The 27,001-nt window shown below is 43.4% G+C and overlaps 1 protein-coding gene and 1 long non-coding RNA gene across 2 annotated transcripts in view; both read right to left on the bottom strand.

The window, feature by feature from the left end:
* Positions 1–227: 227 nt before the first annotated feature.
* Positions 228–22,213, bottom strand: PLAC9 (placenta associated 9). Its single transcript, XM_058189527.1, has 4 exons — positions 22,018–22,213; positions 4,728–4,828; positions 3,018–3,138; positions 228–357 (listed from the first exon to the last, which is right to left on the bottom strand). The coding sequence occupies exons 1-4, from the start codon at positions 22,070–22,072 to the stop codon at positions 347–349; spliced, it is 288 nt and encodes a 95-aa protein (XP_058045510.1). The 5' UTR covers positions 22,073–22,213; the 3' UTR covers positions 228–346.
* A 2,899-nt stretch (positions 22,214–25,112) lies between these two features.
* The window catches only part of LOC131201510 (uncharacterized), a 39,803-nt gene continuing 37,914 nt past the window's right edge, over positions 25,113–27,001 (bottom strand). The window contains exons 4-5 of the long non-coding RNA XR_009155877.1: positions 26,378–26,443; positions 25,113–25,574 (exon numbers count right to left, since the gene is read on the bottom strand). This is a non-coding gene — a long non-coding RNA (uncharacterized LOC131201510). The remainder of the gene's footprint in view (positions 25,575–26,377; positions 26,444–27,001) is intronic.

Genomic DNA, 27,001 nt, shown 5'->3' on the forward strand with positions numbered 1-27,001 from the left:
TTGCATTTTAAACGAAAGGCTGAATTATTTCACCATAATAAAATCTCAGCCTTTGGGATTTTGTTTGTTTGTTTAATTTTCAACTTCCAAATCTAGTTTTATTGGTCTCCTGTTCAAGGACTAATCAAGTTCTACTTTGCTTTGTCTACTAAAAAACATTAGCCTGTGCTACTACACCTACGGACACATTTTGTACCGACATGACAAATGTTTACTCAATGCTTCCGTCCATCTCAATATTTTATAGACCGCTTTGGTTTTCAAGGTTGATGCAAAAGGCAACTTAAAGACTGGCTCCGATGATGTAAAGTTCAGAATCTGGATTTTCAGTTCATCGTCTGGAAGCTCAACTAGGGTCTAGAAAGAGAAAGAGAAGCTGGGTTGATCACTTTTTCAAGGATAGACAAAGAGACCAAAGACAGATAACATTCCGTTTGGTCCTTCTGATAACCAAAAGAAAAAAAGCAAGGAAAAAAAAAAGATAGGAGTGAGTTCTACAAATTGTTCATCCTTCCCCACCAACTTTGTAGGCTATTCCAAAGTTCAACTGCTTTTTGAAGCAGATTTTCAGAGGCCTTTAGCCTCTCTGTTTGCTAAAGCCTTTATTTTTATTTATTTATTTTTAAATTGTCAAGTCAACTCTTGATGGACACATGGTCACATCTTAAGGATAGTGGAGAAGTGGTTTGAAATTGTGTTCCTCCAGAATGTTCTTTTATCTTTTTCATTCTGTCTTACAATGCTAGGACGGCGATGGCGAATTTATGGCACGCATGCCATAGGTGGCACACGTAGCCATATCAGTGGGCATGCAAGCTCAGCTCCGGCGCACGCCAGCTGATTTTCAGGCCTTCTGGGCCCACTGGAAGTAGGGAAACAAGCTGATTCTTGCCTCTGGAGGGCCTCCGGGTGGTGATGGTGAGGAAGGCCCGTTTTTTGTTCTCCCCAGCCTCCAGAGCCTTTCTAGGAGCTTGGGGAAGGTGAAAACAGCCTTCCCCACTCCCCCCGGAGGCCCTCCAGAGGCAGGAAATGGCCCGTTTGCCAACTTCCGGTGGGAGCGGGGAAGAGAAGGGGGGGTTATGCGTGGGGATGGGGCAAATAAAATTATGGGTGTGGGCATGCATACATGTGACCCTCCCCCCCCCCCCGCCCTGCTCCTGGCACACGATGGCAAAAAGGTTAGCCATCACTGTGCTAGGACATCCTTCTAATCTTCTGTCCAAATATAGGTAGCAATAGCAATAGCACTTAGACTTATATACCGCTTCACACCACTTTTACAGCCTTCTCTAAGCGGTTTACAGAATCAGGATATTTTCCCCAACAATCCGGCTCCTCATTTTACCAACTTTGGAAGGCTGAGTCAATAGCAATAGCAATAGCACCTAGACTTATATACTGCTTCACAGTGCTTTTACAAACCTCTCTAAGTGGTTTATAGAGTCAGCCTATTGCCCCCAATAATCTGGGTCCTCGTTTTACTGACCTTAAAAGGATGGAAGGCTGAATCAACCTTGACTCAGGATTGAAGGAATCGAACTCCTGGCAATGTTAGCCTGCAATAGTGCATTCTAATCACTGCACCACCACAGCTCTCTGATGTTTAAGATGTTACCAGTGGTAAAATCCTCCGAGGTCTTCTACTTGTTCACTGCATGCACGCATGCATGGTACACATCAAACACACACTTCTTGTGCATGCACACTGCAGGCGCTACCACGCAGCGCTGAAAAGCACCGCTTAAGAAGGTAAGTAGAACAGCGAGGCGGGGAACGGCTATGCCGCATGATTTAGATTAGCTGGAAAACAGGATTTCCTGCTTTCTAGTGAATATAAATCACATGGCACAGCTGATCATAAATAAATAAATAAAATAAATAAATAAATAAATAAATAAATAAATAAATAAATAAATAAATAAATAAATACCGGCAAATACCACCTCTGGCTGCCCCCAAAGTGGGGTGCGAATGGAGATTTTGCGATATCCTTCCCCCAGGAGTGAGGAGGGAATGGGAATTTTGCAGTATCCTTCCTGTGCCACGCCCACCAAGCTACACCCACAGAACCGGTAGTAAAAAAAAAATTGAATTTCACCACTTGTTCCAACCTCTAGAAGCGAAATATTTTCAAGGAGAAAGAAAATCCAGTTGCTTTTTGAAAAGCACCTCTGGGTGAACCCATGTTAGTTTGCCAGTGCAACAGTACTACAAAACCTGTATTTCAGGTCCCTCCTACATGCCCCCTCAACACAGTGATGGAATCCTTCCAGTAACAAGGCTCCTAAAAGGGGAAGAGTCATGCCTTCAAATCAGTTGGAGAACTTCTGAGAACTCAAACACCCCATGTTGTGACTCCGGCCCCCGAGCCTGTTCTCATGGAGGAGGATGACTCAGAGAGTGAGGGAGAGGAGCCAACAAGGCCTTCCTCTCCAGGTTCCTCCTTCCTGGCAACACCTCAAATGTCGGCGGAAGGCCAGAAGAAGACGTGTCAGAGCCCCCAGAGATAGAGGACGAGGAGGATCAATCCTGGATTGACCCTAGGCAGCATTGGCAAGAGAGGTGTGCGCAGCAGATGAAGAGGTGTGGCAGGCCCAGAGAGTGCTGAGTCACTGAGCCACACCCCACAGGGGATAAAAGCGGGTGGGGTTGCCATCTGGCCCTTGTGACAGACAAAAGCTACTAAGGGTGAACTGCATCGTGTGAGCTTCAGACAATTTTTGGATTTAAGGCTTGGATTTTCATGAGTAACTCTTGACCATTCTTTAGAATCCTGGTTGCTCTGGCAACGGACTATAAACATGCTGACTCTTGATAAGAACTTGGCAGACACTTGGGGAATAGCTGCCAGAACTTTCCTCCGTGAAAAGAAACCAGGCCAACTTGTAAATAAATTGCTGATAGACATTCTTTGGCACATGTATTTTCTTCGGTGAGGTGGGGGGGGGACAGAACACCTCATTTCTCTACTCATTGATTGGGTGGTGACATTCAACAGGCTCGGCTCCTCTTCTTACCTCCAAAGAGATCTACCAATGGCGTCCCAGGAGCAAGCGGCTTGGTCCACGCAGTTTCACTAACATCATTGAGCAGCGACTTGACTTCGGAGTCCAAATGATCCACGGTTTTTTCCAGGTGCTGATGAAAGGAGAGAAGAAATTGAGTGGGTGAACTTATTGGTCTTGTTAATGAAAGCTTAAGACCTCCTAACTCATCCACCCAACACGGTAAGGTTAGGGGTAACCCTGATTTGGTTTCTTCGTGGCTTAAAGTGTTGTGGAAACCCAACATTTTTGGTTAGCCTCTAATTCAATTTCTTGTGCAAACTGTGTTGGTTAATTCATGAATCAGGTTAAGAAAGTTGTATAAATAGAGCCCCCCCCCTCCAAAAAAATCTGTTAATTGCAAATAATAGGAAAATGAGAAGGAAAGGATTCTGAAAAATTTTGACCGAGGTTGCTTTTGTCAACAGATCACTGATGTCGGAAGCAAGTCTTGCTCAAGACCATACACTCTCCAACTGTGGCCTGTAGCAAATGTTTCTTTTTCTATGCAAGCAATTTATCAAGGGGAATAGTCAGAGCTGCCAGAATAAGAATTGCTCTTGTGCAAGACTCTATTTGAGGTTTGTACAAGAAGGTCCTTAATCCAGGACTAATGCATCCATTGCAACACTGGATGATGTGTGCCTTGGAATCAACATACTCTGGCTTAAATCTGAATGGAAAGGGAACGTTCTTAACCATTAGCTCATTAGTGGATTTCCATCGAAGTGTAAATCACATATGACCTTGCTCAACTTATTTCGCAATTGCTCAGGGTCAGCTAGGAGTCACCATCTGAGGTGGGCAACACATGCAGTTTTCTTCTAAAAATTTTTACCACCGATCATATAATTCATTTTTATCTATTTCATCAGCAGGTCTCCGGTCTTTAAAATAAAGGTGATATTCCTAAATTTACTACTCAAGTGCTTCCTCCCTACCTCCCTCCCTCCCTCCCTTCCTCCCTTCCTCTCCATCTGTCTTTTCCTTCCTTTCTTCTTTCCTTCCTTCCTTCCTTCCTCTCTCCCTCCTCCCTCCTTCCCTCTCCATCTTTTTCTTTTCTTCCTTCCTTCCTTCCTTCCTCTCTCCCTCCTCCCTCCTTCCCTCTCCATCTTTTTCTTTTCTTCCTTCCTTCCTTCCTTCCTTCCTTCCTTCCTTCCTTCCTTCCTTCCTTCCTTCCTTCCCCTTTTCAACAGATCACTTCCTCTCTCTGGAAGTTGAAGTCCACACAGTTTAAAGTTGCTGAGGTTGAGAAATACTGCTCAAGACCTTCTGGTTTTATTTTGCATTTCCTGCAACCCAATTCCAGAACTCTGAGCTTCAGGTTCCCCCCTGGAGCTAGGACCATCCTTTGCAGGGAAGTGGTGATAGGTATCCTGTGTTTTATTTTATTTATTTATTTGTTTATTTATTCATTTTATTTTGTCAAGCATGTATTTTACGACAGATACAGGTGTAAGCATAATTATAAATACATGAAATGCATATATATGCATATATATGCACATATATGCATAAAAGAAAACATTAGAACAGAGACAGTAGGCACGCTGGTGCGCTTATGCACGCCCCTTACAGACCTCTTAGGAATGGGGTGAGGTCAACAGTAGACAGACTGTAGACTAAGGTTAAAGTTTTGGGGGATTTGGGGAAGAAACCACAGAGTCAGGTAGTTCTTCTTACCTCTTGGATAGTATCCAGGCGCTTGTGGATGGCGCTGGGGTTATCACACCAGTCATCTTGCTCTGAGGTTCCTTGATAGTCAGCAGCAGGATCAGCAGTGACTAGAAAAAGAGAAAACCAAATGATCTCACAGCTTTCAAACTCTAGGGCAGGGATGTCAAACTCAATTTCATTGAGGGCCGCATCAGAGTTGTGTTTGACCTGGTGGTGGGGGCAGAGTGGGTGTGGCCAGGGTGAGTGTGGCCAGCTTGATGTCACTTCTGTCACGGGGGGGGGGGAACCTGTGGTGGCCTGAGTGCTCTGCCACAGAATACGGCCTCCTGGTGGCGTCCTGTAACCCTCTGTCAGCAAAAATGGAGCTCGCGCCCCTCCCAAGCTCTGTTTTCACTGGCAGAGGCACCACGAGCCAGTCCTTCACTGTTTCCAGGGTGGCCCTGCAGGCTAGATCTAAGCAGCCCGTGGGCCAGATCTTGCTCTCGGGCCTTGAGTTTGACACCCCTGCTCTAAGGGAACCTTTTCACAGTTGGGTTCATCCATAGTTCCCCCTTCCTGTCCTTGTTGTTGTTTTGGCCTGGGTTGCTTTGGTTTTTCTTTGCCCTCAAGTCAGTGTTGACTCAGGGTCACTGCCTGGATAAGTCCCTGTGGCTTTCTTGGCAATATTTCAGAAGCGGTGTGACATTGACTTCTTCTTCCTAGTGTCAGGCTGTCTCTGATTATATTTAGGAAAGAAAACACCTTGACCTCATTTGGAAATGAAGAAAAGTACTTTTACTAAATACATCGTGACTCCAGCCGGTTAAAGTTGGAACTGAGACAAAATATGGCTAACATTCCATATCCCCCCCATTAGTCCCTCCTCTCTTCAGGAGGTCAGGCTGGTCTGGTCCAATGCCAGCTTCTTCTCGGCCCCCATGGTAATCTTCTTCCGCTGGTCTCTAGCTGTTAATCATCTCAGGAATGCAGTGTCTGTTGAAAAGCCTGCGCTCTAACATTTTTGCTGATTTCAAACCGTTAATCACCCCTCCCTTTCTGTTATGTCAGATGACACTCTTAAAGGGCCCTCTTCCCTTACCCTGAATAGGACAGTAATACATCTTACATCCTTAAACTATTTTACATTACACAAAGAACCCATTACATTCTAACTACTGAATATATTTATACAAATATATGTATGTGAAGATTGGAATGGAGGCTGACATTAGGATTGAGAGAGATTCCTCCATTGGCTTTGTGCCTGTTGAGCGACTAGAACTCACGGTCTTCTGATTTTTAGCCTAATTCCTTCAACCACTACATCAGACTCATTCTCTTGTTTTTATTAATTCGAGATTAACCAGTCAGACCCAGATCAGGATCACAGTTTCTAAGCAGAAGTTTAAATCTCCTTCCCCCAACTATTTCTCTGGAGATTAAAAAGATCTCTGAGGAACGGTTGCAGGATATGGGTTTGGCCAGTCTACAGAAAAGAAGGACTAGGGGAGACATGATAAGAGCCGAGGGGGTGCAGTGGTTAGAGTGCAGTACTGCAGGCTACTTCCGCTGACTGCTAGCTGCAGTTCAGCAGTTCAAATCTCACTGGTTCAAGGTTGACTCAGCCTTCTATCCTTCCAAGGTGAGTAAAATGAGGACCCAGATTGTTGGGGGCAAGAGGCTGACTCTGTAAACCTCTTAGAAGGGCTGTAAAGCACTGTAAATATATGTCTAAGTGCTATTGCTATCTATCATTTATCTATCTATCTATCTGTCTGTCTGTCTGTCTGTCTGTCTGTCTGTCTGTCTGTCTATCTATCATATATCTATCACTATCTCTTTCTGTCTTCTATCTGTCTGTTCTCTGTCTTCTGTCTGTCTGTCTGTTGATATTATCTGTCTGTCTGTCTGTCTGTCTGTCTGTCTGTCTGTCTGTCTATCTATCATCTATCTATCTATCTATCTATCTATCTATCTATCTATCTATCTATCTATCTATCTATCTATCTATCATCTCACCAGGCTCAAGGTTGACTCAGCCTTCCTTCCTTCCAAGGTGAGTAAAATGAGGACCCAGATTGTTGGGGGCTGACTCTGTAAACCTCTTAGAGAGGACTGTACAGCACTGTTGAAGTGGTATATAAGTCTAAGTGCTATTGCTATTGCTATTGCTGTTGCTATAATAGCACTATTTCAGTATTTGTTCGGCTGCCACAAAGAAGAAGGGTGTTAACCTATTCTTCAAAGCCACCAGAAGGCAGGACAAGAAATAATGGATGAACACTAATCAAGGTGAGAAGCAACTTGGAATTAAAGAGAAACTTCCTAACAGTGAGAACAGCCAGTGAAACAACTTGCTTCCAGAAGTTGTAGATACTCCATCACTGGACGTTGGATAGTCACTTTTCTGAAATGTTATAGGGTCCCTTCCAGCTCTATTCTGATTGATCGATTGATTGACGTTCTGCCTCTCTTTTAGCTCGCTTCCTCCCTTCTAGTAATCACCTAGGAAGTGGCCTAGGTCTTTGATGAAGCTAATCTTGATTTGTACAGCAGTTCTGCATTTTTGCAAATAAATAAAAATAAACAGGTTAGATACATACTTCATTTTCAAATAACATGTAATTTGACCGCGTTTTAGATAGGACTCAGCAGCTGGCAACATATGTACAATGATGAAGAAACTGAGAAGGTTTATGCTTGCTTAGGACTTAGATTTTTTAGGCTTACTAGGAAATCTCATGGCTGTACGAAGAGCCGAGGTGGCACGGTGGTTAAAGTGCAGCACTGCAGGCTACTTCAGCTGACTGCTAGCTGCAGTTCAGCAGTTCAAATCTCACCGGCTCAAGGTTGACTCAGCCTCCCATCCTTCCAAGGTGGGTAAAATGAGGACCCAGATTGTTGGGGTGCAATATGCTGACTCTGTAATCTGCTTGGAGAAGGCTATAAAAGCACTATAAAGGGGTATATAAGTCTAAGTGCTATTGCTATTGCTGTACAGATTGAATATTCTTTAAAAGACTGGGCTTTTGAGTATTTTTTAAAAGACTGGGCTTCTTTTAAAAAATTATAGCTCATTGGAAAAGATCTGATGTTGGGAAAGATAGAAGGCAAAAGGAGAAGGGGACAACAGAGGATGAGATGGTTAGATAATGTGGTGGCCATGAGTTCGAGCAAACTCCGGGAGATAGTGGAAGACAGAGGAATCTGGCATTGCTATGGTCCATGTGGTTGTGAAGAACCAGACACGACTTAGCAACTGAATATCAAAAATAGCTATATCATTCTGAATTTTGTAGCAGAAGATTACATGGGCACTTCTGAGAGGTCACCAGGAGACAGCATAACTTTGGGGAATCGTGATTTGCTTTAAATACAGATCAATCTAATTTCGGGCTTCAGCATTTATAAAGAAAGGTGGTAGAAATCCATGCTTTGAACCCTGGAAAGGTACTCCAGTCCTGGTCAGCAGCTCCAGATTAGATGAGAATTGAGTGGCTCCATCAGTCTTCCTTAACCTGATGTCTTCTGATGTGTTAACTACAGCACATTTGCCAAGGTCCCTCTCCAATGATGATGTCTCCCCTAATGATGAAGCCCCAACCCATTTAAAATTAGAATCACAGAGTTGGAAGGGACCCTGGAGGTCTTCTAGTCCAACCCCCTTTTCAGGCAAGAAACCCTATACCATTTCAGACAAATGGTTGTCCAATCTCTTCTTAAAAACATCCTGTGTTGAAATATTCACAACTTCTGGAGGCAAGTTGTTCCACTGATTAATTGTCCTCACTGTTAGGAAATGTCTCCTTAGTTCTAGGTTGCTTCTCTCCTTGATTAGTTTCCATCCGTTGCTTCTTCTCCTGCCCTCAGGGGCTTTGGAGAATAGTTTGACTGCCTCTTCTTTGTGGAACCCGCTAAGACCATGATGACGAACCTATGGCATGTGTGCCAGAGGTGGCATGCAGTGCCTTCTTTGATGGTACGCAAGCTGTCACCCGAATTCAGTTCCGCTGTGTATGTGTCCGCGCCTCCCACCAGCCAGCTGGTCTTTGGGTCTCTGCTGCACATGCACAGGGGCAGGGTGCCTATGGGGGGCAAGGCCACATGTGCATTGCATTTTGGGGGTTTGGGTATGGGTGGGTGGATTCGCATGCACGAGTGCTTTAGCCATCACTGCCCTAAGATATTGGAACACTGCTATTATGTCACCCCTAGTACTTCTTTTCATTAAACTAGACATTCCCAATTCCAGCAAACGTTCTTCATGTGTTTTAGCCTCCAGTCCCCTGATCCTGTTTATTGCTCTTCTCTGCACTCTTTCTAGAGTCTCCACATCTTTTTTACATTGTGGCGACCAAAACTGGATGCCGTATTCCAAGTGTGGCTCAAGTTAATGAACCCTCGCTTGGAAACGTCCCAAATTCCATCAGTCCATTTTTTAAAAAAAGTTGGAAATACTACTTCCTTTGTTTTCTTCTGAATGGTTGCTTTCTCTCCTTTTTTCTTTTTCTCTATGAAGTTTTGCCCTTGCCTCTTAAAGGCCGAATGAGTTCCCCACTGAGGAAGACTAATGAGCTGGTGATTAACAAGCAAGGAAAGCGCTCTCTTCTAAAACTTTGGATGTCCATCAAAGCCCTAAATCTGGTTTGCCATTGAGTCCCCGCCCATTTAAGAAGGACAAACCAAAACTATGTCCTTTTTGCTGGTTTCAACATCAGGGAATTGGGTTCAAAGGGGGTTGAAAACTATTCTCCACATTCCGAAGGCATGAAATGGAAGAAAAGAGACTTTCAACAAAGTCTTTCCTGAAAATGAAAGAAGCCGCTTTATGAAGGATTTTTCCCCCTGTGATGTTGTTACAAAATAAAAGCAAGTTTGATGACTGCAAAAAGCATAGACCGCCAAGCTTATAACTTGGCACTGGGTTTATAGCTTCTCATATTCAGCCCTCGGGGTGACTACAGTCCATGGGCATGTCTATGTTTTTTTCTTCTTCTTGGCAACAACATCCGCTTGACTTGCCATGACTTTCATCTGTGTTGTTCCTCCAGCTTCCCACAGTAGGGTTTTGAGACTGCCTGGTTAGACCTAGCTTAGCTTTTTTAGTTAAGAAAACTAAGATCATGGTTCCCAGCCCTCTCAATTCCTGGCAAATAGATGGGGAAGAAATGGAGGTAGTGACAGATTTTATTTTCCTGGGCTCCAAGATCACCGCCGATGGGGACTGCAGCCAAGAAATTAAAAGATGCTTGCTCCTGGAGAGGAAAGCTACGGCAAAGCTAGACAGCATACTAAAAATCAGAGACATCAACCTGCCAACAAAAGTGTGAATAGTCAAGGCTATGGTTTTCCCAGTTGCAATGTATGGTTGTGAAATTTGGATCATAAGAAAGGCTGAGCGCCAAAGAATTGAGGCCTTTGAACTCTGGTGCTGGAGAAGACTCCTGCGAGTCCCTTGGACTGCAAGGCGATCAAACCAATCAGTCCTAGAGGAGATCAACCCTGACTGCTCTTTAGAAGGGCAGATCCTGAAGATGAAACTGAAATACTTTGGCCGCCTAATGAGAAGGAAAGACTCACTGGAGAAGAGCCTAATGCTGGGAACGATTGAGGGCAAAAGAAAGGGGACGGCAGAGAATGAGGTGGCTGGATGGAGTCATTGAAGCAGTTGGTATAAACTTAAATGGACTCGAGGGGATGGTAGAAGACAGGAAGGCCTAGATCAATGTTGTCCATGGGGTCGTGATGGGTCATACACAACTTCACAACTAACAACAACAACAACAACTTTTTAGAATCTACCAAACTGATTAGGTGCTGTCATCTCCTCTGGTACAAATCCAACATCAAGTTGGGTTGCAGAGGCTAGTTATCCAACTGTGAAACGAGACCTAATTGCAAAGAGATGCTCTATTCAGACACCGATGTGCTCTAAGATAGGTCAGCCTAGGCTGAAAGAGGAAAGACAAATTCTTTGGCAATAGAAATGGAGGAAAAGGTAAATTGCATTTTGCTTTCCTTGCTTTCCGGAATTAACCTTCAAACTACGTAATAATTAACCTGAGTTACGGCCAACAAGAGAAAACTTTCCTGTTAGGGGAATACAAAAGAAGGGAGAATTCAGTACAAGCGAAATAATTTTTTCCACATGAGGTCCCGTCCCAACATCTGCTTGGAATTTCATGGGCCACTGAGAACACACCGAGCCAATTTCGATCCTTACTCGGCACACCCTCCTAACTTCACCGTGATTTCTTCTTATTATTAAAATGCCTCTCGGTTCTGCTAAGAACACGGCTGAAAATTCAAAATCTGGGCATCTCACCCATCCAACACAGGAGGTAAAAGGAGATGTATTTCAAGGGGATACGCAGTCTTCCAATATTTCAGAGGTTGCCACAAAAAAAAAAAGAGGGTGTCAAGCTTTTCTCCAAAGCACCAGGAACAAGAAACAATGGATGGAAACAATGGATGGGAACTAACCGAGGAGAGAAGCAACCTGGCATTGAGAAGAAACATCATCATCATCATCATCATCATCATCATCATCATCATCATCATCATCATCATCATCATTATTATTATTGTTATTGTTGTTGTTGTTGTTGTTGTTGTTGTTGTTGTTGTTGTTGTTGTTATTATTATTATTATTATTATTATTATTATTATTATTATTATTATTAAATTTTTATACCGCCCTTCTCCCGAAGGACTCAGGGCGCTCCACAGCCAGATAAAAACAACAATCCATAAATATAGTACAAATAAAAACAATGTTAAAAAACTTATTGAATTTGGCCCCTAAATTAAAATACATAAACCATAAAACCCCATTTAAAATTACAAATACAAATACTAATTCTATGCCAGTCCTGCGCAGAAGAATAAATATGTCTTCAGCTCGCGACGAAAGGTCTGGAGATCAGGAAGTTGACGAAGTCCTGGGGGAAGTTCGTTCCAGAGGGTAGGGGCTCCCACAGAGAAGGCCCTCCCCCTGGGGGTCGCCAGCCGACATTGTCTGGCTGACGGCACTCTGAGGAGGCCCTCCCTATGGGAGCACACGGGTCGGTGGGAGGCAAACGGTGGCAGAAGGCGATCCTGTAGATACCCCGGTCCTAAGTCATGGAGCGCTTTAAAGGTGGTAACCAGCACCTTCCTAACAGTGAGGACAATCAACCAGTGGAACAGCTTGTCTTCACATAATAATATAATAATAATAATAACAGAGTTGGAAGGGACCTTGGAGGTCTTCTAGTCCAACCCCCTGCCCAGGCAGGAAACCCTACACCATTTCAGACAAATGGTTAGCCAACATTTTCTTAAAAATTTCCAGTGTTGGAGCATTTACAACTTCTGCAGGCAAGTTGTTCCACTGATTAATTGTTCTAACTGTCAGGAAATTTCTCCTTAGTTCTAAGTTGCTTCTCTCCTTGATTAGTTTCCATCCATTGCTTCTTGTTCTACCCTCAGGTGCTTTGGAGAATAGTTTAACTCCCTCTTCTTTGTAGCAACCCCTGAGATATTGGAACACTGCTATCATGTCTTCCCTAGTCCTTCTTTTCATTAAACTAGGCATACTGAGTTCCTGTAACCGTTCTTCATATGTTTTAGCTTCCAGTCCCCTAATCATCTTTGTTGCTCTTCTCTGCACTCTTTCTAGAGTCTCAACATCTTTTTTACATTGTGGCGACCAAAACTGAACGCAATATTCCAAATGTGGCCTTACCAAGGCATTATAAAGTGGTATTAACACTTCACATGTTCTTGATTCTATCCCTCTGTTTATGCAGCCCTGAACTGTGTTGGCTTTTTTGGCAGCTGCTGCACACTGCTGGCTCATATCTAAATGGTTGTCCACTAGGACTCCAAGATCCCTCTCACAGGTACTACTATTGTTGTTGTGGTGTTATGGGTGCTTCATCACTGGGGGCTATTAAGAAGAGACTGGACAGCCATCTGTCTGACATGGTATAGGATCTCCAGTTCGAGCAGGGAGTTGGACTAGAAGAGCTCCAAGGTCACTTCCAACTCTGTTACTATTACATCTGCCTGTTTTGTCTCGTCCAATCTCACCTCAGCCGGGGTCTTCTTATCTGCTTCCGAACATGGAGGAATGTTCTAGTATACCTCCCGGCCCCAGCCCTGGCTCCATGCCCAGACAGGCTGAAGAAGAAGAAATACCCCCAGCCCCCAGCTCTGGCTCCATGCCCAGGCAAACGGAGCAACTAGACCCCTCCCCCTCCTCCACAGCATGTGAGCCTGAGGGAGGTCAATTACCAACAGCTGCCGACTGGAGTGACCCCTGCGTCAGAAGACTTGATAGGCGGAGGCAACAGAAGGAAGGGAGGGCAGGCCTGGATAAGTGCTGAGTCATGGAGCCACACCCCATGGCCTATATAAAGGATCTGCTTTCTGGCATTCTCTGAGTCAGGCAAAGTCTAAACATATCTTGCTGAAGTCACTTTCTGGTCTCCTGCCTGCCCTGAGGACTTTGCTAGGACTTTGGCAGAGCTGCAGAGGCACACCTGATTCGGATTTCCCTGACCCGGCCGTCAGCGGAGGAGTGGGACACGACACTGCCTGCACTTGTGCAATGAAATAATAAACTCATGAATGCAATGAAATGAAGAAACTTTCCACTGTGAAACCTACCAATGATTGTAACATCATTGGCTTGACCCACAGGTGCTTTTTCAAGAGGCAAGTGGATTTCCTTGTTACTCTTTGAAGATGTTTCATTTCTCATCTGAGATGTTGGATGAGAAGTGAACTGTCTTCCAAGAATAACAAAGCCCAGTTGCCTCTTGAAAAAGCACCTTTGGACAACCATGACCTGGATGACTGAGAATCTCCATAGACATCATTGGCTTGATTTACCATGTTTTATGTAGCCAGGAGGTCTAAGAAGCCACAATGACAATTTTAAGTCTGGAGGACATCATCAATTAAATCAGTGGTTCTCAACCTTTATAGTGCTGCGACCCCTTTAATACAATTCCCCACGATGTGGCGACCCCAACCGTAATTTAATTTTTTTTTTAGGCGGCGATCTCAGCGCACCTCAGCAGCTGCAGAAGGGGGAAAAAGGTGGCAAACTGTGTTTTTCTTTTTTGAATTTATCGTGCCTGAAGCCGTATTGGCTAGCGATCTGAACTGCTTGTGATTGCCTTGAGGACGGAGGTATTAAAGCGGAGACTCCTCCCCTATTAAGTTTATCGCGCCTGAAGCCAGATTAGGCTAGCGATTGGGAGTGATTGCAGCTGGCTTGAGAGGGAGACATCAGAGCAAAGATTTCTCTCTTTTTTAATTCATCGCGCCTGAAGCCGAATTCACGATTCTTCGACTCGCAAGTATACTTCCCATATTTCCGATGGTGTTAGGCGATTCCTGGCAAATTGTCATTCGACCCCCAATGGGGTCGCAATCCACAGGTTGAGAACCGCTGAATTAAATGATCATCAAGGCATCCTAACAAGCCCACCATGGATGCCCATGATGAATACTTCAGCCCTGCCTCTCTTCCACTCACAAACAAACCAGGATCGGTCCTCCAAAACTAATAATTAGAGGAAAGAACCCAGCAACCATTCTTTACTTCATCAGCAATTGCGAAAAATGCTGGGGTTGGCCCTTCACAAGGTAGACCAGACTAGGAAGCTAAAATTATGAACGATGATGCTATTTGTTGTCTGTGGAGATTCTCAGTCATCCAGGTCGTATTTGTCTCAAAGATGCTTCTTCAAAAGGCAACTGGGAAGAAGAAGGCTCGCTTCTCATCCGAGAAACTTCATTGGTTCATGAAGAACCGATGAAGCTTCTTGGATGAGAAGCACAATGTCTTCTTCTTCCTCAAGGAGAAAAAGCACCTTTGAGATAATGCTTTTTTTAAAAAAAAGTTTTTATTTTTATTTTTTAAATATAAACATTCCATCTTTCTTTAAACAATGTGTCGTCTGGGTACAAGTATCTCTGTGCAATAACCATCCAAATTTACAACATTCATTACATTGATATTAATTCTCTAATCTTACAATTGTAGTATATTGAACAACTGAGCATAGTAAACTTAATCATTTTCCCTCTTAACGTATCTTCTAATAAGAATATAATAACAATATTAAGCATAATAATCCTAATAATAACGAATTATCATATTGTTTACATCTCTATCTTAACATATGTTCTACTCTTCTTAAACTCCTTTTATTTCCAACTTCCATTTTTATTCTCTAACCATTGATAAAATAATTCCCATATCATATAATATTCAGTTTGTTCCTTCACCTTAATTGCAAGCATTAATCTGTTCATTTCTGCACATTCTAATATTTTCCTAATCACCTTCTCATCAGCAGGGATCTCTTCACTTTTCCAATTTTGTGCAAATACAAATTCTAGCTGCGGTTAATGCATTGCTAGGTAAATATCTGTGTTCTCTTTACTATAAGTTCCAGGTAAAATCCCCAACAAAAATATTTCTGGTTTTAAATCAATGTGCTGTTTTATCATCTTTTCCAGCCATGTGTGTGTTTTTGTCCAGTATTTTTTTGCTTCTACACATCTACCACATATAGACGTATAATATGTGATAATGCTATTTTTGTTTAATGTTTCTAGTAACAGAATATTCCAAGTCTGAATGTTGTTCCCTCTCTTTATCTTCTGAGAACCAGGGAGGGTCGCTTTGGGTTAGGTCAAGGACAAAGCAAGCTAGTTTTTCAAAGCTACAGGATAAAGTTCAGGCTTTGCTCGGGAGCGAATAAAACGATGTTTTTGGTGGAAAGTAGCCAAGAATGAGAAATAGATGCTTGTCCAAAACTGTGACTGCAGATGAGACAATTGAACTGCTGAGATCACTGTCTCCTACAGAGATTATTTCTTGAGAAGACAGCCGGTTCTCTTCCAGGCAAGGTGATTGCTTTCTTGAAATGTTCAGGACGATTTAGAAGCTGGAATTCCCTGCCAAGGGAACTGTGGCATTTCCTAGCAATCTCATGGGGCTTCTTGAGTGACAACGTGAATAATGACACAGGACAGGGTTTCTCAAAACGTGGCCACATTAAGAGGAGCGGGCTTCAGCTCCCACAATTCCCCAGCTAGAAACTCCTCGCTTCCTGACCCGACAATTTTTCCTAAATAAAACCATTTTAAAACAAAATACATAGAAAGCAAGGAGAGAAGCAACCTGGAACTAAGAATAACTTTCCTAACAGTGAGAACAATTAATCAGTGGAACTGCTTGCCTCTCAGAAGTAGTGGGCGCTCCACAGGGGTGAAATCTGCTTACCTTCCTTATTGGTTCGGAAGTGCATGCACACGCAGACCTTCTGCGCATGTGCAAAACCTTCTGCGCATGCGCAGAAGGTAAAACACACCTAGTTAAAACCAAGAACTAATGACACCCAGATGGGTGGGCGGAGCTTTGCTCCGCCATCATTACCAGCTCAATGAACCAGTGACCATAATTGCTACAGGATCGCGTGATCCGGTCCAAACCAAGAGCATTTCACCCCTGATGCTCCATCACTGAAGGCTTTCAAGAAGAGATTGGACAACCCTTGGTCCAAAATGGTAAGGTTCTCCTCAGGGGTGGGCTGCTGGGGGTTCACAGGGGTTCGGGAGAACCTCAAGCTAAGTTTCTGTGCAGTTTGGAGAACCCTCAAATCCCACTCCTGGCCGGCCCCACCCACCCCACCCCTCCCCTCCCAGGAGGCCCATTTTGGATGCAGGTGAGTGCATGGTGAGTGCAGAGGCTTGGGGAGGGCGAAAAACAGGCCCACTGGAAGTTGGAAATGCTGGGCCTCCAGAGGGTCTCTGAAGCCTAGGGAGGCCATTTTTGCCCGCCCGGAGGCTAGAGAAAAGCCTCCGGAGTCGGGGGGGAGGGCAAAAATGCCCCCCTTGCCATGGTGCAGGAGGCTGACTAGGCCACGCCCACCATGGCCACGTCCAATCACCAACCCCTTGCTAAAAATTTTTGCTCCTGGTTTTCCTGCTTGAAAAGGGGTTGGACTACAAGATCTCCAAGGTCATCTTTCAACCTTTTTTATTCTGTTCTGTCCCATTCCGGCACAGGACAGAAGACGCCAGCCAGTATTAATGTATTATTTTACAGAAAAGTTTGGGGTTTAGGGGAAAAGACCATCATGGCATATATATATATTTAATCCAGGTTACCTATGCAAATGGGGTCAGGTGCAATTTATTCTTTTCTCAATTTAGAATGGGTTCTGTTTTGTTCCCTTCTCTTCTGTTTTGTTGGGAAAAGAAGGCAGGGAACCATGAGGACTCAGAGACTTGCCAAAAGCATTCCCGTGTCCCCAAGTTGGAACGGGATGGAGTTCCTCTGCAAAGAGACTAAACGTCTATTGTTACCGTAAGATGGTCTGATTCATTTCATTCTGGCTTGTTTACTGGCGAAGGTTTCCTCCTTCCAACAGATGACATCAGTGGGGTAAAAATGATCTTGGCTTAAACAAGTGTCTGCTGTGGTTATGCTTGCTTGTGTGCCCAGAAAGCCAATAAATCTCTTTTCAGACACTCACATATTTTTAAGAGCATTGAATTCATGGGTTTTATTGGGATTATTATAACACTTTGCCCTTAATATATTGTGGGTTTTCAACCTCTTTATATTTTACTCTAATTCTTCTAATAATTCTGTGAGAACTGGGGTCTCTTAATAAAACCTGCTTATAACTTTCCCTCAGAATCCATTTTTTAAAAAGGTTTGCGGCTCCCTAAATACTACATATAAATATTTTTTTAAGTAATTGAATATTTAAACAGAGTCTAGTAAAGTCCACAGTGCAGTGGAAACAGGTTCCCAGTGCTAATTCCTCATTTCATTTGTGTTGGCTTCTTGAAAATATGTTCCCTGTCTCAGGGCAGCAGAGTAAATATTCTCATGTGGTTATTTTAAGATACATTTCTGATTGCTTCTCAGTCTAAGCCTAGAATAAAAACAGTGTAAAGAATTTTGTGGTTGTACCAAGATCAGAAACCTTTGAAAAGGTTCTGGAAATAAAATGGATTTCCGCTTCGGTTCTCAAACTTTATGATGCTATGATCTCCTAAAATGATTAAATGAATTTGTTATAGGAATTTCTGATGAATAAATACATTTCAAGGAAGGAAAGAAGGGGGGGGAGGGAGGGAGGGAGGAGAAAGGGAGGGAGGGATGGAGGGAGGGAAGGAAGGAGAAGGAAGGAAGGGAGAGAGGAGGAGGAGGAGGAGGAGGGAGGGAGGAGGAGGAGGAGGCAGGAGGAGGGAGGAGGAAGGAGGCAGGGAGGGAGGAGGCAAGGACGGAGGAGGGAAGGAGGCAGGGAAAGAGGGAGGGAGAAGGAAGGAAGGAAGAGAGGGAGGGAGGGAGGGAAGGAGGGAGGAGGCAGGAAGGGAGGAAACAAGGAAGAAGGAAATTAAATGAAATAAGGAGAAGGGAGGGACAGAGGAAGGAGAAGGAAGGAGGAGGAAGGAGGAGGGAGGAGGGAGGAGAAGGAAGGGAGGGAGGAGAGGAAGAGAGGAGGAGGAAGGAGGGAGGGAGGAAGGGAGGGAGACAGATAGGGAGGAAGGAAGGTGGAGGCAGGAGGAGGGAGGGAGGGAGGAGGCAGGCAGGAGGAAGAAGGAAGGAGGGAGGAAGAAAGGAGGAGGGAGGAGGAGGAGGAGGAGGCAGGCAGGAGGAAGGAAGGAAATAAAATGAAATAAAGAGAAGGAGGGAGGGAGGAGGCAGGAGGAAGAAGGAAGGGAGGAGAAAGGGAGAGTGGGAGGAGATGGGAGAAGGGAGGGAGAAGGGAGGGAGGGAGAGGGAGAGGGAGGGAGGGAGGAAGAAAGGAGGGAGGGAGGAAGGGAGGGAAGGAGGGAGGGAAGGAAGGTGGAGGCAGGGAGGGAGGGGAGGGAGGGAGGAGGCAGGCAGGGAGGGAAGAAGGAAGGAATTAAATTAAATACTGGGCCTCTGTGGCTCAGACTGCTAATGCAGGCTGTTATTAACAGCAGCTGCCTGCAATTACTGCAGGTTCTAGTCCCACCAGGCCCAAGGTTGACTCAGCCTTCCATCCTTTATAAGGTAGGTAAAATGAGGACCCAGATTGTTGGGGGCAATAAGTTGACTTTGTATATAAATATACAAATAGAATGAAGACTATTGCTAACATAGTGTAAGCCGCTCTGAGTCTTCGGAGAAGGGCGGGATATAAATGCAAATTAAAAAAAAAATGAAATAAGAAAGAGGGAGGGAGGGAGGGAGGGAGGGAGGGAAGAAGGAAGGGCTAGCTCCAAGTCAAACTAAGATCTTGGTGGCTTCATGTGTAGTTAACACATCAGGAGAATGGTCAAAGTGTAGTCAAATCAAAAAGGCAGCTGCAAAGGTGGGAATCAAAGCTTTCCCTGTTTTTCATTTTTGTCCCAGGGAACAATAGCACGGGAAAAAATCACACTGGTCAAAACATCTGCTTGTTTTTCAGCAACATTTCAGCTTTTTGCCTCTAAACTTGGATTGGGGCATACAATCCCTATATCATTTTGATGACCTTTGGCCTTCGGGGTATAGCTTTGAGCTTTGTAAGGACAGGTGATCGATGTAGACCATCAAAAACCGATTTGCCAGAGACAAATGTTAACTTCAAAATGTCCTTGGGCACCATGAAAGGGCTGCAAAGGTTTTTGTAGGATTCTTGTGCTTTTGTCAAGCCAACTAAGCATTCTGGTTGATCTTGAGTGATTGAGAAAAACCAAGCAGGGTTGACCTGGGTCAGGATTTGGATGAGGGACCATGAGGAATCCCCAAAAACATATTTTAGAAGAAAACAATGGCAGTTCCACATCAAGCAAGGAAACCACATAAATGGATCTGTGAAGAATCAGACTTCCAAGTTATACCCCCAACCAAGTAAGTCTCCGAGGCAAGCAATTCCTCAAAGATCCATTTTATTAGAGATGTTCATATTGGCACATCTGGCAAAACCCGAATCTGAAAGCTCCCGGGTTTTCCCCACCCAAAAGAAAGTCCAATTCCTTTCCGCTGCACCCACATGTCCATCATATAGTCCAATCAATCCACTGTCCCAACTGGAGATGCCTCCTAGTCTCACCACTCCAGCTGCAGGCTGAACGTCCTTGACTCCCAGGGAAAAGAATGTTGTTACAGCTAGAGATCTCTACAATTCCATGCAATTCCCCCCTCCCAGTTTCCCACAACACTAAGTGTGGCAGCCTGAAGATCCAAAAGAAAAGATGGCTTTCAGGGCTGACACTTGACTTAAATTGAACATTGCATTTTATCGCCTATAAGTATCTGGTAAAACGGTCTCGGCACTATTCAGAGATAGGTAGTGACCAACTCGTATTTTTTAAAGAGTTAAAGGTAAAGGTTCCCCTTGCACATACTGTATGTGCTAGTTGTTCCGGACTCTAGGGGGCAGTGCTTATCTCCGTTTCAAAGCCGAAGAGCCAGTGCTGTCTGAAGACTTCTCTGTGGTCATGTGGCCGGCATGACTCAACGCCAAAGGCGCACGGAACACTGTTACCTTCCCACCAAAGGTAGTTCCTATTTTTCTACTTGCATTTTTTACGTACTTTTGAACTGCTAGGTTGGCAGAAGCTGGGACAAGTAACGGGAACTCACCCCGTTACGTGGCACTAGAGATTCAAACCGCTGAACTGCTGATCTTTTAATCGACAAGCTCAGCATCTTAATCACTGAGCCACCGCGTCCCTTTTTAAAGAGTTAGGACACAACATCTGCAGAATTTTCTATGCCAGATTAGAAATATTCTCCTTGGGGAAGAAAACCGAGATGTTGGAATGTCGCTTGTGCATTTGTATCTGTGTATACACAATGAATCATGTCAACGAGAGTTTTATGATCTGGTGAAAATAACTCCCTGAAAAACGTGGAAACATTCCTTCGAGCTCCGTGTATCCTGGATACAGCAACCTTTACTTCCAGGTAAATAATTACAGGCTTAAAAACTTTCCTAAAATTTGGCTTTGGTTATGCAACAACTTTTCAAATTTATCTGACGCAAATATCCCTCAAAATCATCCCTGCCCATTGAGCAATTGATTCGGTATTTTTCAAACCATTCCCCATATCTGCAGTGCTATTGATTTCAGGAGACATTGTGCAAGTGAGTTCTTATTGATGAGTTAGCCAAGGAAAAGATTAGATATTGATTGATCAGAACTGTCCGATAGACATCTAACATCAAAAACATCATCAAAAAACCACAACAAAGAATGTTCTTTGTGCGCCAACTCAGAAAGCTCAAACTGCCCAAGGAGCTGCTGATTCAGTGCTACAGAGGAATTATTGAGTCTGTCATTTGCACCTCTATAACTGTCTGGTTCAGTTCTGCAACCCAACAAGAAAGACACAGACTTCAGAGGATAATTAGAACTGCAGAAAAAATAATTGCTACCAACCTGCCTTCCGTTGAGGATCTGTATACTGCACGAATCAAGAAGAGGGCCGTGAAAATATTTACAGATCCCTCACATCCAGGACATAAACTGTTTCAACTCCTACCCTCAAAACGACACTTTAGAGCACTGCATACCAGAACAACTAGATACAAGAACAGTTTTTTTCCCGACAACTAATTCCCTCAACACTGTCAAATAATTACTATTATTCTTCTCATCCTTCCTATTGCCTATCTCTTCCCACGTATGACTATAACCATGGTGCTTATATATTTAGGATTTATATTGTTTTATTTGTTTCCTAGTACGATTTGATTGCTTATTAGTAACCTATGACTATCACTAAGTGTTGTATCGTACGATTCTTGAGGAATGTATTTTATTTTTCTTTATGTACATTGAGAGCATATGCACCAAAGACAAATTCCTTATGTGTCCAATCACACTTGACCAATAAAGAATTCTATTCTATTCTATTCTATTCTATTCTATTCTATTCTATTCTATTCTATTCTATTCTATTCTCAAGTAATTGGGCCACTGCGACTTTCCTACCCATAGAACTGCTTTGGAAAACCTTCGGCAGCCAAAGGTGTTTCCAGCAACAATATTTGCACCTAACAAGGGGATAATTCTCTAATCAAGCTTCTGTGTTGTTAACATCACACTTAAGATTTGGGACAGGCTTCAAGTGCCTGCCAATCTTCCGTAAATGTATTTGTTTTCCCTGGTAAAACATAGTCTCCCTTTAACTAAAGAGCAGGCTTGCATGCCTCTTTCTCGTCAGGAAATTCATCCACTTTAAAAGTATCCTCCATCCCCTCCCCAACACCCCCCCCTCACCCCATTCAAACAAACATCTTTTACCCTCTAAATCATTTCCCCTTTTAAAACCACTTACCCAGGTCTCGGTGGTTCGATATCAAAAGCAAAAGAAGAAAGACAGCATAATGCATGGTTTCTCAGCCTCTGTCCCTCTCGCCTGCTTTTAGCAGAGGACGAAAAATAAATAGCTTTTCTTCCCAGGATCAACTTTTGGCAGAATAGCTGGGATTGGTAAGAAAGAGTATGAGCTCGGCCAAATTTCTTACGTCGCCCTCTTGCCTTCCTCCCCTCCCTTCTCCTCCCCACCTTCAAACGACATAGGGTCTAGTTATCCATCGGGCTTATTCTGAGCCAGGTCTGTCACGGGAAAGAGTATTAATTTATTAATTTATGCTTGCTCACGAGTGGAGGGCGCTGAAAACCTTCTGCTGGTGGCATCGAGGGGAGTGAAGCAGCTACATTGGTGGTCTACATGGGGAGTTTTTAGCATGCAAAGAAAGAAATAGAGACTTTAAAAACAGTGCAGAGAAAAGCAACCAAGATGATTAGGGGACTGGAGGTTAAAACATACAATGAATGGTTTACAGGAACTGGGCATGGCTAGTCTAGTGAAGAGAAGGACCAGAGGAGACAGGAGAGCAGTCTTCCAATATTTGAGGGGCTGCAACAGAGACGAGGGGGGTCAAGCTATTTTTTCAAAGCACCTGAAGGCCAGGCAAGGAATAATGGGTGGAAATTGATCAAGGAGAAATTCAACCTGGAAATAAGGAGAGCTTTTCTGACAGTGAGAACAATCAACCCGTGGAACAGAAGTTGCCTTCGGAAGTTGTGGGTGCTCCATCACTTCAGAATTTCAAGAAGAGATTGGACTGCCATTTGTCAAAAATGGTGTAGGGTCTCCTGCTTGGGCAGGGGGCTGGACTAGATGACCTATAAGGTCCCTTCCAACTCTGTTAATCTGTTAAAACATTAACAGGAATTCAGTTCAACTTGAAGGGCAACCTTCTGTTCCTACATATGGATGTAATTAGCTTTTCCTATGGTATTCCATTCCGTGCCTCCGTTTTTAGCCGGGTAACAAAATGGCTAAATCAATCCATAAAACTTTGTGCAGCACAATGAAGCGGTATATAAGTCTAAGCCCTACTACTCTTTTAGTAGTCAAAAAACTAGATACAGAGAGTCCTCATCTTACAGCCATCCTCGCATAGTGACCATCTGAAGTTACAACTGCACTGATAAAAGTGACTTACGACCGTTGTTCGCATGTGCGACTGTTGCAGCATCCCGACAGTCAAGCGATCAAAATTCAGAGGCTTGGCAACAGGCATGTACTTATGACGGTTGCAGTGACTCTGGGGGTCACGTGATTAGCCTTTTGCGACCTTCTGACAATCCCAGATTCACTTAACAACCTAACGTAACCGCTGCGGCGGTTCATGGAACAGCTGCAGCAAGAAAGGTCGTAAAATCCTAGAATTGTATTTGTAAAGAATTGGAAAAATGAGAAATTGCCATTGCAAGATGAAATTATTAAGAAAATAATGGAATGTGCAGAAATGAGGAAACTGACATTTGAAATTAGAGAACAGGAAGATAAGCAATATTATAAGATATGGGATTTATTTTATCAATGGTTAGAGGGGAAAATATGATAAAGAAGATTGGAGTTTTTTAATAAGGCAAGAATTATTGAATGATATGATTGTTTTAAAGTGATGGAATAAACAGGGTAATAAGATAAAATATTGTTTTAGAAAGAATATTAAATTAGAGAATAAAATATTAAAGTTGGCTTAAAGGTTAAAATACTTGATTATAAATGGGATGATAAAATGTATGATTAAACAAATTAATGATAAGTAAATGTCATCTGCACAAACAAATTGTAACCCACCCACTGACACATTGTATTTGAATGGAAGATGTTTTTATGTTTGTATGTTTTAAAAATTAAAAACTTTTTCAAAACAAGAAAGGTTGTAAAACGGAGAAAACTCATTGGGCCACTGTCTTGCTTAGCAACGGAGATTTTAGGCTCAGTTGGGGTCATAATTCAAGGACTGTATCTCCCGTCTCGGACCGTTATCAAATTGGCTTGAAATTTCTGCCCTTGTATGTTGTCCTTCCTTACACTGGATAATCACAGAGTTGGTTCCCTGCCATCAAATCTACAGAAAAAAGAAGAGGCACAGAGATGCTAAGTTTGGATTCCTAGAGAATGAGACTGGCTGGTTTCCCATTGGCTGGGACTCGTCCTGCTTCCTAGTGCCCAAGCTCCTCCCTTTCCTCTACAAGGATGCAGGTTGCCATGACAACTTTCCTTGGTAACAGCAACCATCAGGGAAACTTCCCAACAGTGAGAACAATTAATCATTGGAACTGCTTGCCTCCAGAGGTTATAGGTGCTCCATCACTAGAGATTTTTATTTTATTTTTTAAAGAAGAGGCTGGACAGCCATTTGTCTGAAATGGTGTAGGGTTTCCTGCTCGAGCAGGGGGCTGGACTACTAGAAGACCTCAAAGGTCCCTTCCAACTCCGTTATTGTGTTAGATGCTTGAGTAAGACAAGTTGAGGTTGTCCTTAGATGTAAAGCAGTCCTTTTCCATCGTTGTCCAAGGACAAACTTTGAAGTGTGTAAGATCTCCTAAACTTTGTCACCCATCACTTTGCAGGGAAGTCAAATGACTGGGAACTAAAACAATAAAGCCAGAAGGAGAATAGAACGGAATGGAATGGAATGTATTTAGAATGGAATGGAATGGAGTGGAGTGGAGTGGAGTGGAGTAGAATGTATTATAGAATAGAATAGATGGGAAGAATAGAATAGAAGCAGAATTGTTTTCTGCTTGATTGTTTGTCTGGCATTATTCCTTGCTTATTTGGAGGCTGATGGAGAGAATGGAGGGTGGTGGGAAGGAGGGAGGGAGGAAAGGAAGGAAAGGAAGGAAATGGAGAGAAAGAAGGAAGGAAGTATGGAAGGAAGGAAAGATGAAGGAGGAAAGGAGGAAGAGAGGGAGGGAGGAAAGGAGGAAGAGAGGGAGGGAGGAGGAAGGAAGGAAGGAAGTATGGAAGGAAGGAAGGAAGGAAGGAAGGAAGGAAGGAAGGAAGGAAGGAAGGAAGGAAGGAAGGAAGGGAGGAAAGATGAAGGGAGGAAAGGAGGAAGAGAGGGAGGGAGGGAGGGAAGGAAGGCCTGTGGAATGTATCTGCACTCTAGATCAAATGGGGAAAAAGAAGGGTATTTGGAATGCAGTGGCTTGCAAATTACCTCCCATAGAGATGCACTGAATGATTTCTAATCTGAATTTCTTTTCTCCCAGAAGTTTAGTCCCATCATTCTGTTCAACTTTTGGACAGTTATCTTGCTGATTGAAAGACACACTCAGGAGTTCCAATACTCCCATTTGGTGGAAAGGAATAAAAAGTTAGAGTCTTCCTCAAGTCGCGCTTCACTCAGGGAGACTTCATTGAAATGTCCTCCGATTTATTTTTTTCTTGGCAATGAATGTTCAGAATTAATTTTTTTCCACTTCCTAAATCTGGGATTTCCTTTTGGTTCCTGATCCAAATGCTAACCTCTCCCAACCCTGCTTAGTTCCCAAATCCAAAGAAAATCAGCTTTGTGCTGCCACCTGGTGAGACAAATAAATAAATACAATATATTACAAACAAATACAAAAGGCAAATCCATTTAAAAGCTGATATTATCCTAAGAAAGCTCTTGCTACTGAGAAAGAGAACTTTTCTTTTAGCCTTTAGCACTGATGATGTTACCCAGTTGGGTAATGAGACATCTTGCAAGAGAATAACAAAGCTATTTTCTCCTTTATTTTAGCTCTTTGTGTAAGCCTGATTAACAAAGTTAGTTAATCCTTAACTTAAGCCATTGGAACGTGGGTTCCATGTACAACTGGGTGAAAGACACAACTTGTGCTTTGTTTAACGAACTATTCATAGTTGCAACGTTACGAGAACATTGAAGAAAGTGTGCTACATCCAGTTCTCGCACTTAACAACTGGTGCAGTGTCTCCGTGATCATTGATCAAAATTTGTTTGCTTGGCAACTGGGATATATTCATGACAGTTGAAGCATTCTGGGGCAGGGATGGGTTTCACTTACCTTTGCTATTGGTTCGTGTACGCGCACTTGCTTTGCTCGTGCGCGCACTACTTCTGCGCATGCACAGAGTGTTTTTGATGATGTCCGGGTGGATGGACAGAGCCTCCTGCCACTGCTGCTGCTACCGGTTTGCCCGAAGCAGGCGAACGAGTAGCAACCCACCACTCTTCTGGGGTCATGTGATCACCATTTGTAATCTTCCCAGGAGCCTTCCGACAACCACAGTCAATGGGAGAAACCAGATTCATTTCACAATAAACAAATGAACGTTCCTGATTAGGGCACACAAGCTTATAAAATCAGGGGCGACTCACTTAATGACTCCATTGCTTAACAACGAAGGTTCCAGCCCCAACTGTGGTTGTTAAGTCGAGGACTACCTGTAGAAATGAAAGCAAAACACAGAAAATTAACTGTGTTGGAATGGGCTGAAAACATTGCTAAGGTCTTTTTTGGATGGAGTTAAAGAGTTGGCTAGGAATGAATATTATTTTAATGCATGCTGGCTTCCCTTCCACTCAGGGTTGATTCCAAAACACAATGAATTCCTCATATTTTCACCATATTAGGAACATAGCTCAACATAAAATCAGCCACCAGCATTTCCTATCCATCCTAGAAGTGTGTGAATCAACACAACCTTCCACTTTTGCAGTACCCAGAAGAAGTTGGGTCAGACTGCAGAGGAGAGAAGAAGGAGACCGATATTTCAATCAATGAAATATCTGTTTCCTTGCCAATCAATCAAACGGCAATCAGTGTCAGACTGACAGAGTTGGAAGGGACCTTGGAGGTCTTCTAGTCCAGGAGTCTCCAACCTTGGCAAATTTAAGACTTGTGGACTTTAACTCCCAGAATTCCTCAGCCAGGTTTGTTGGCTGAGGAATTCTGAGAGTTGAAGTCCACAAGTCTTAAAGTTGCCAAGGTTGGAGACCCCT

This window comes from Ahaetulla prasina, chromosome 6 (genome assembly GCF_028640845.1).
Source record: "Ahaetulla prasina isolate Xishuangbanna chromosome 6, ASM2864084v1, whole genome shotgun sequence".
Classification (NCBI taxonomy): domain Eukaryota; kingdom Metazoa; phylum Chordata; class Lepidosauria; order Squamata; family Colubridae; genus Ahaetulla; species Ahaetulla prasina.

Coding starts and splice junctions, on each gene's coding strand:
- PLAC9 (XM_058189527.1), bottom strand. CDS start 22,072: ATGCATTATGCTGTCTTTCTTCTTTTGCTTTTGATATCGAACCACCGA. Junction 4,829..22,017: donor ATCGAACCACCGAGACCTGG/GTAAGTGGTTTT, acceptor CTCTTTTTCTAG/TCACTGCTGATCCTGCTGCT. Junction 3,139..4,727: donor GCCTGGATACTATCCAAGAG/GTAAGAAGAACT, acceptor TCCTTTCATCAG/CACCTGGAAAAAACCGTGGA.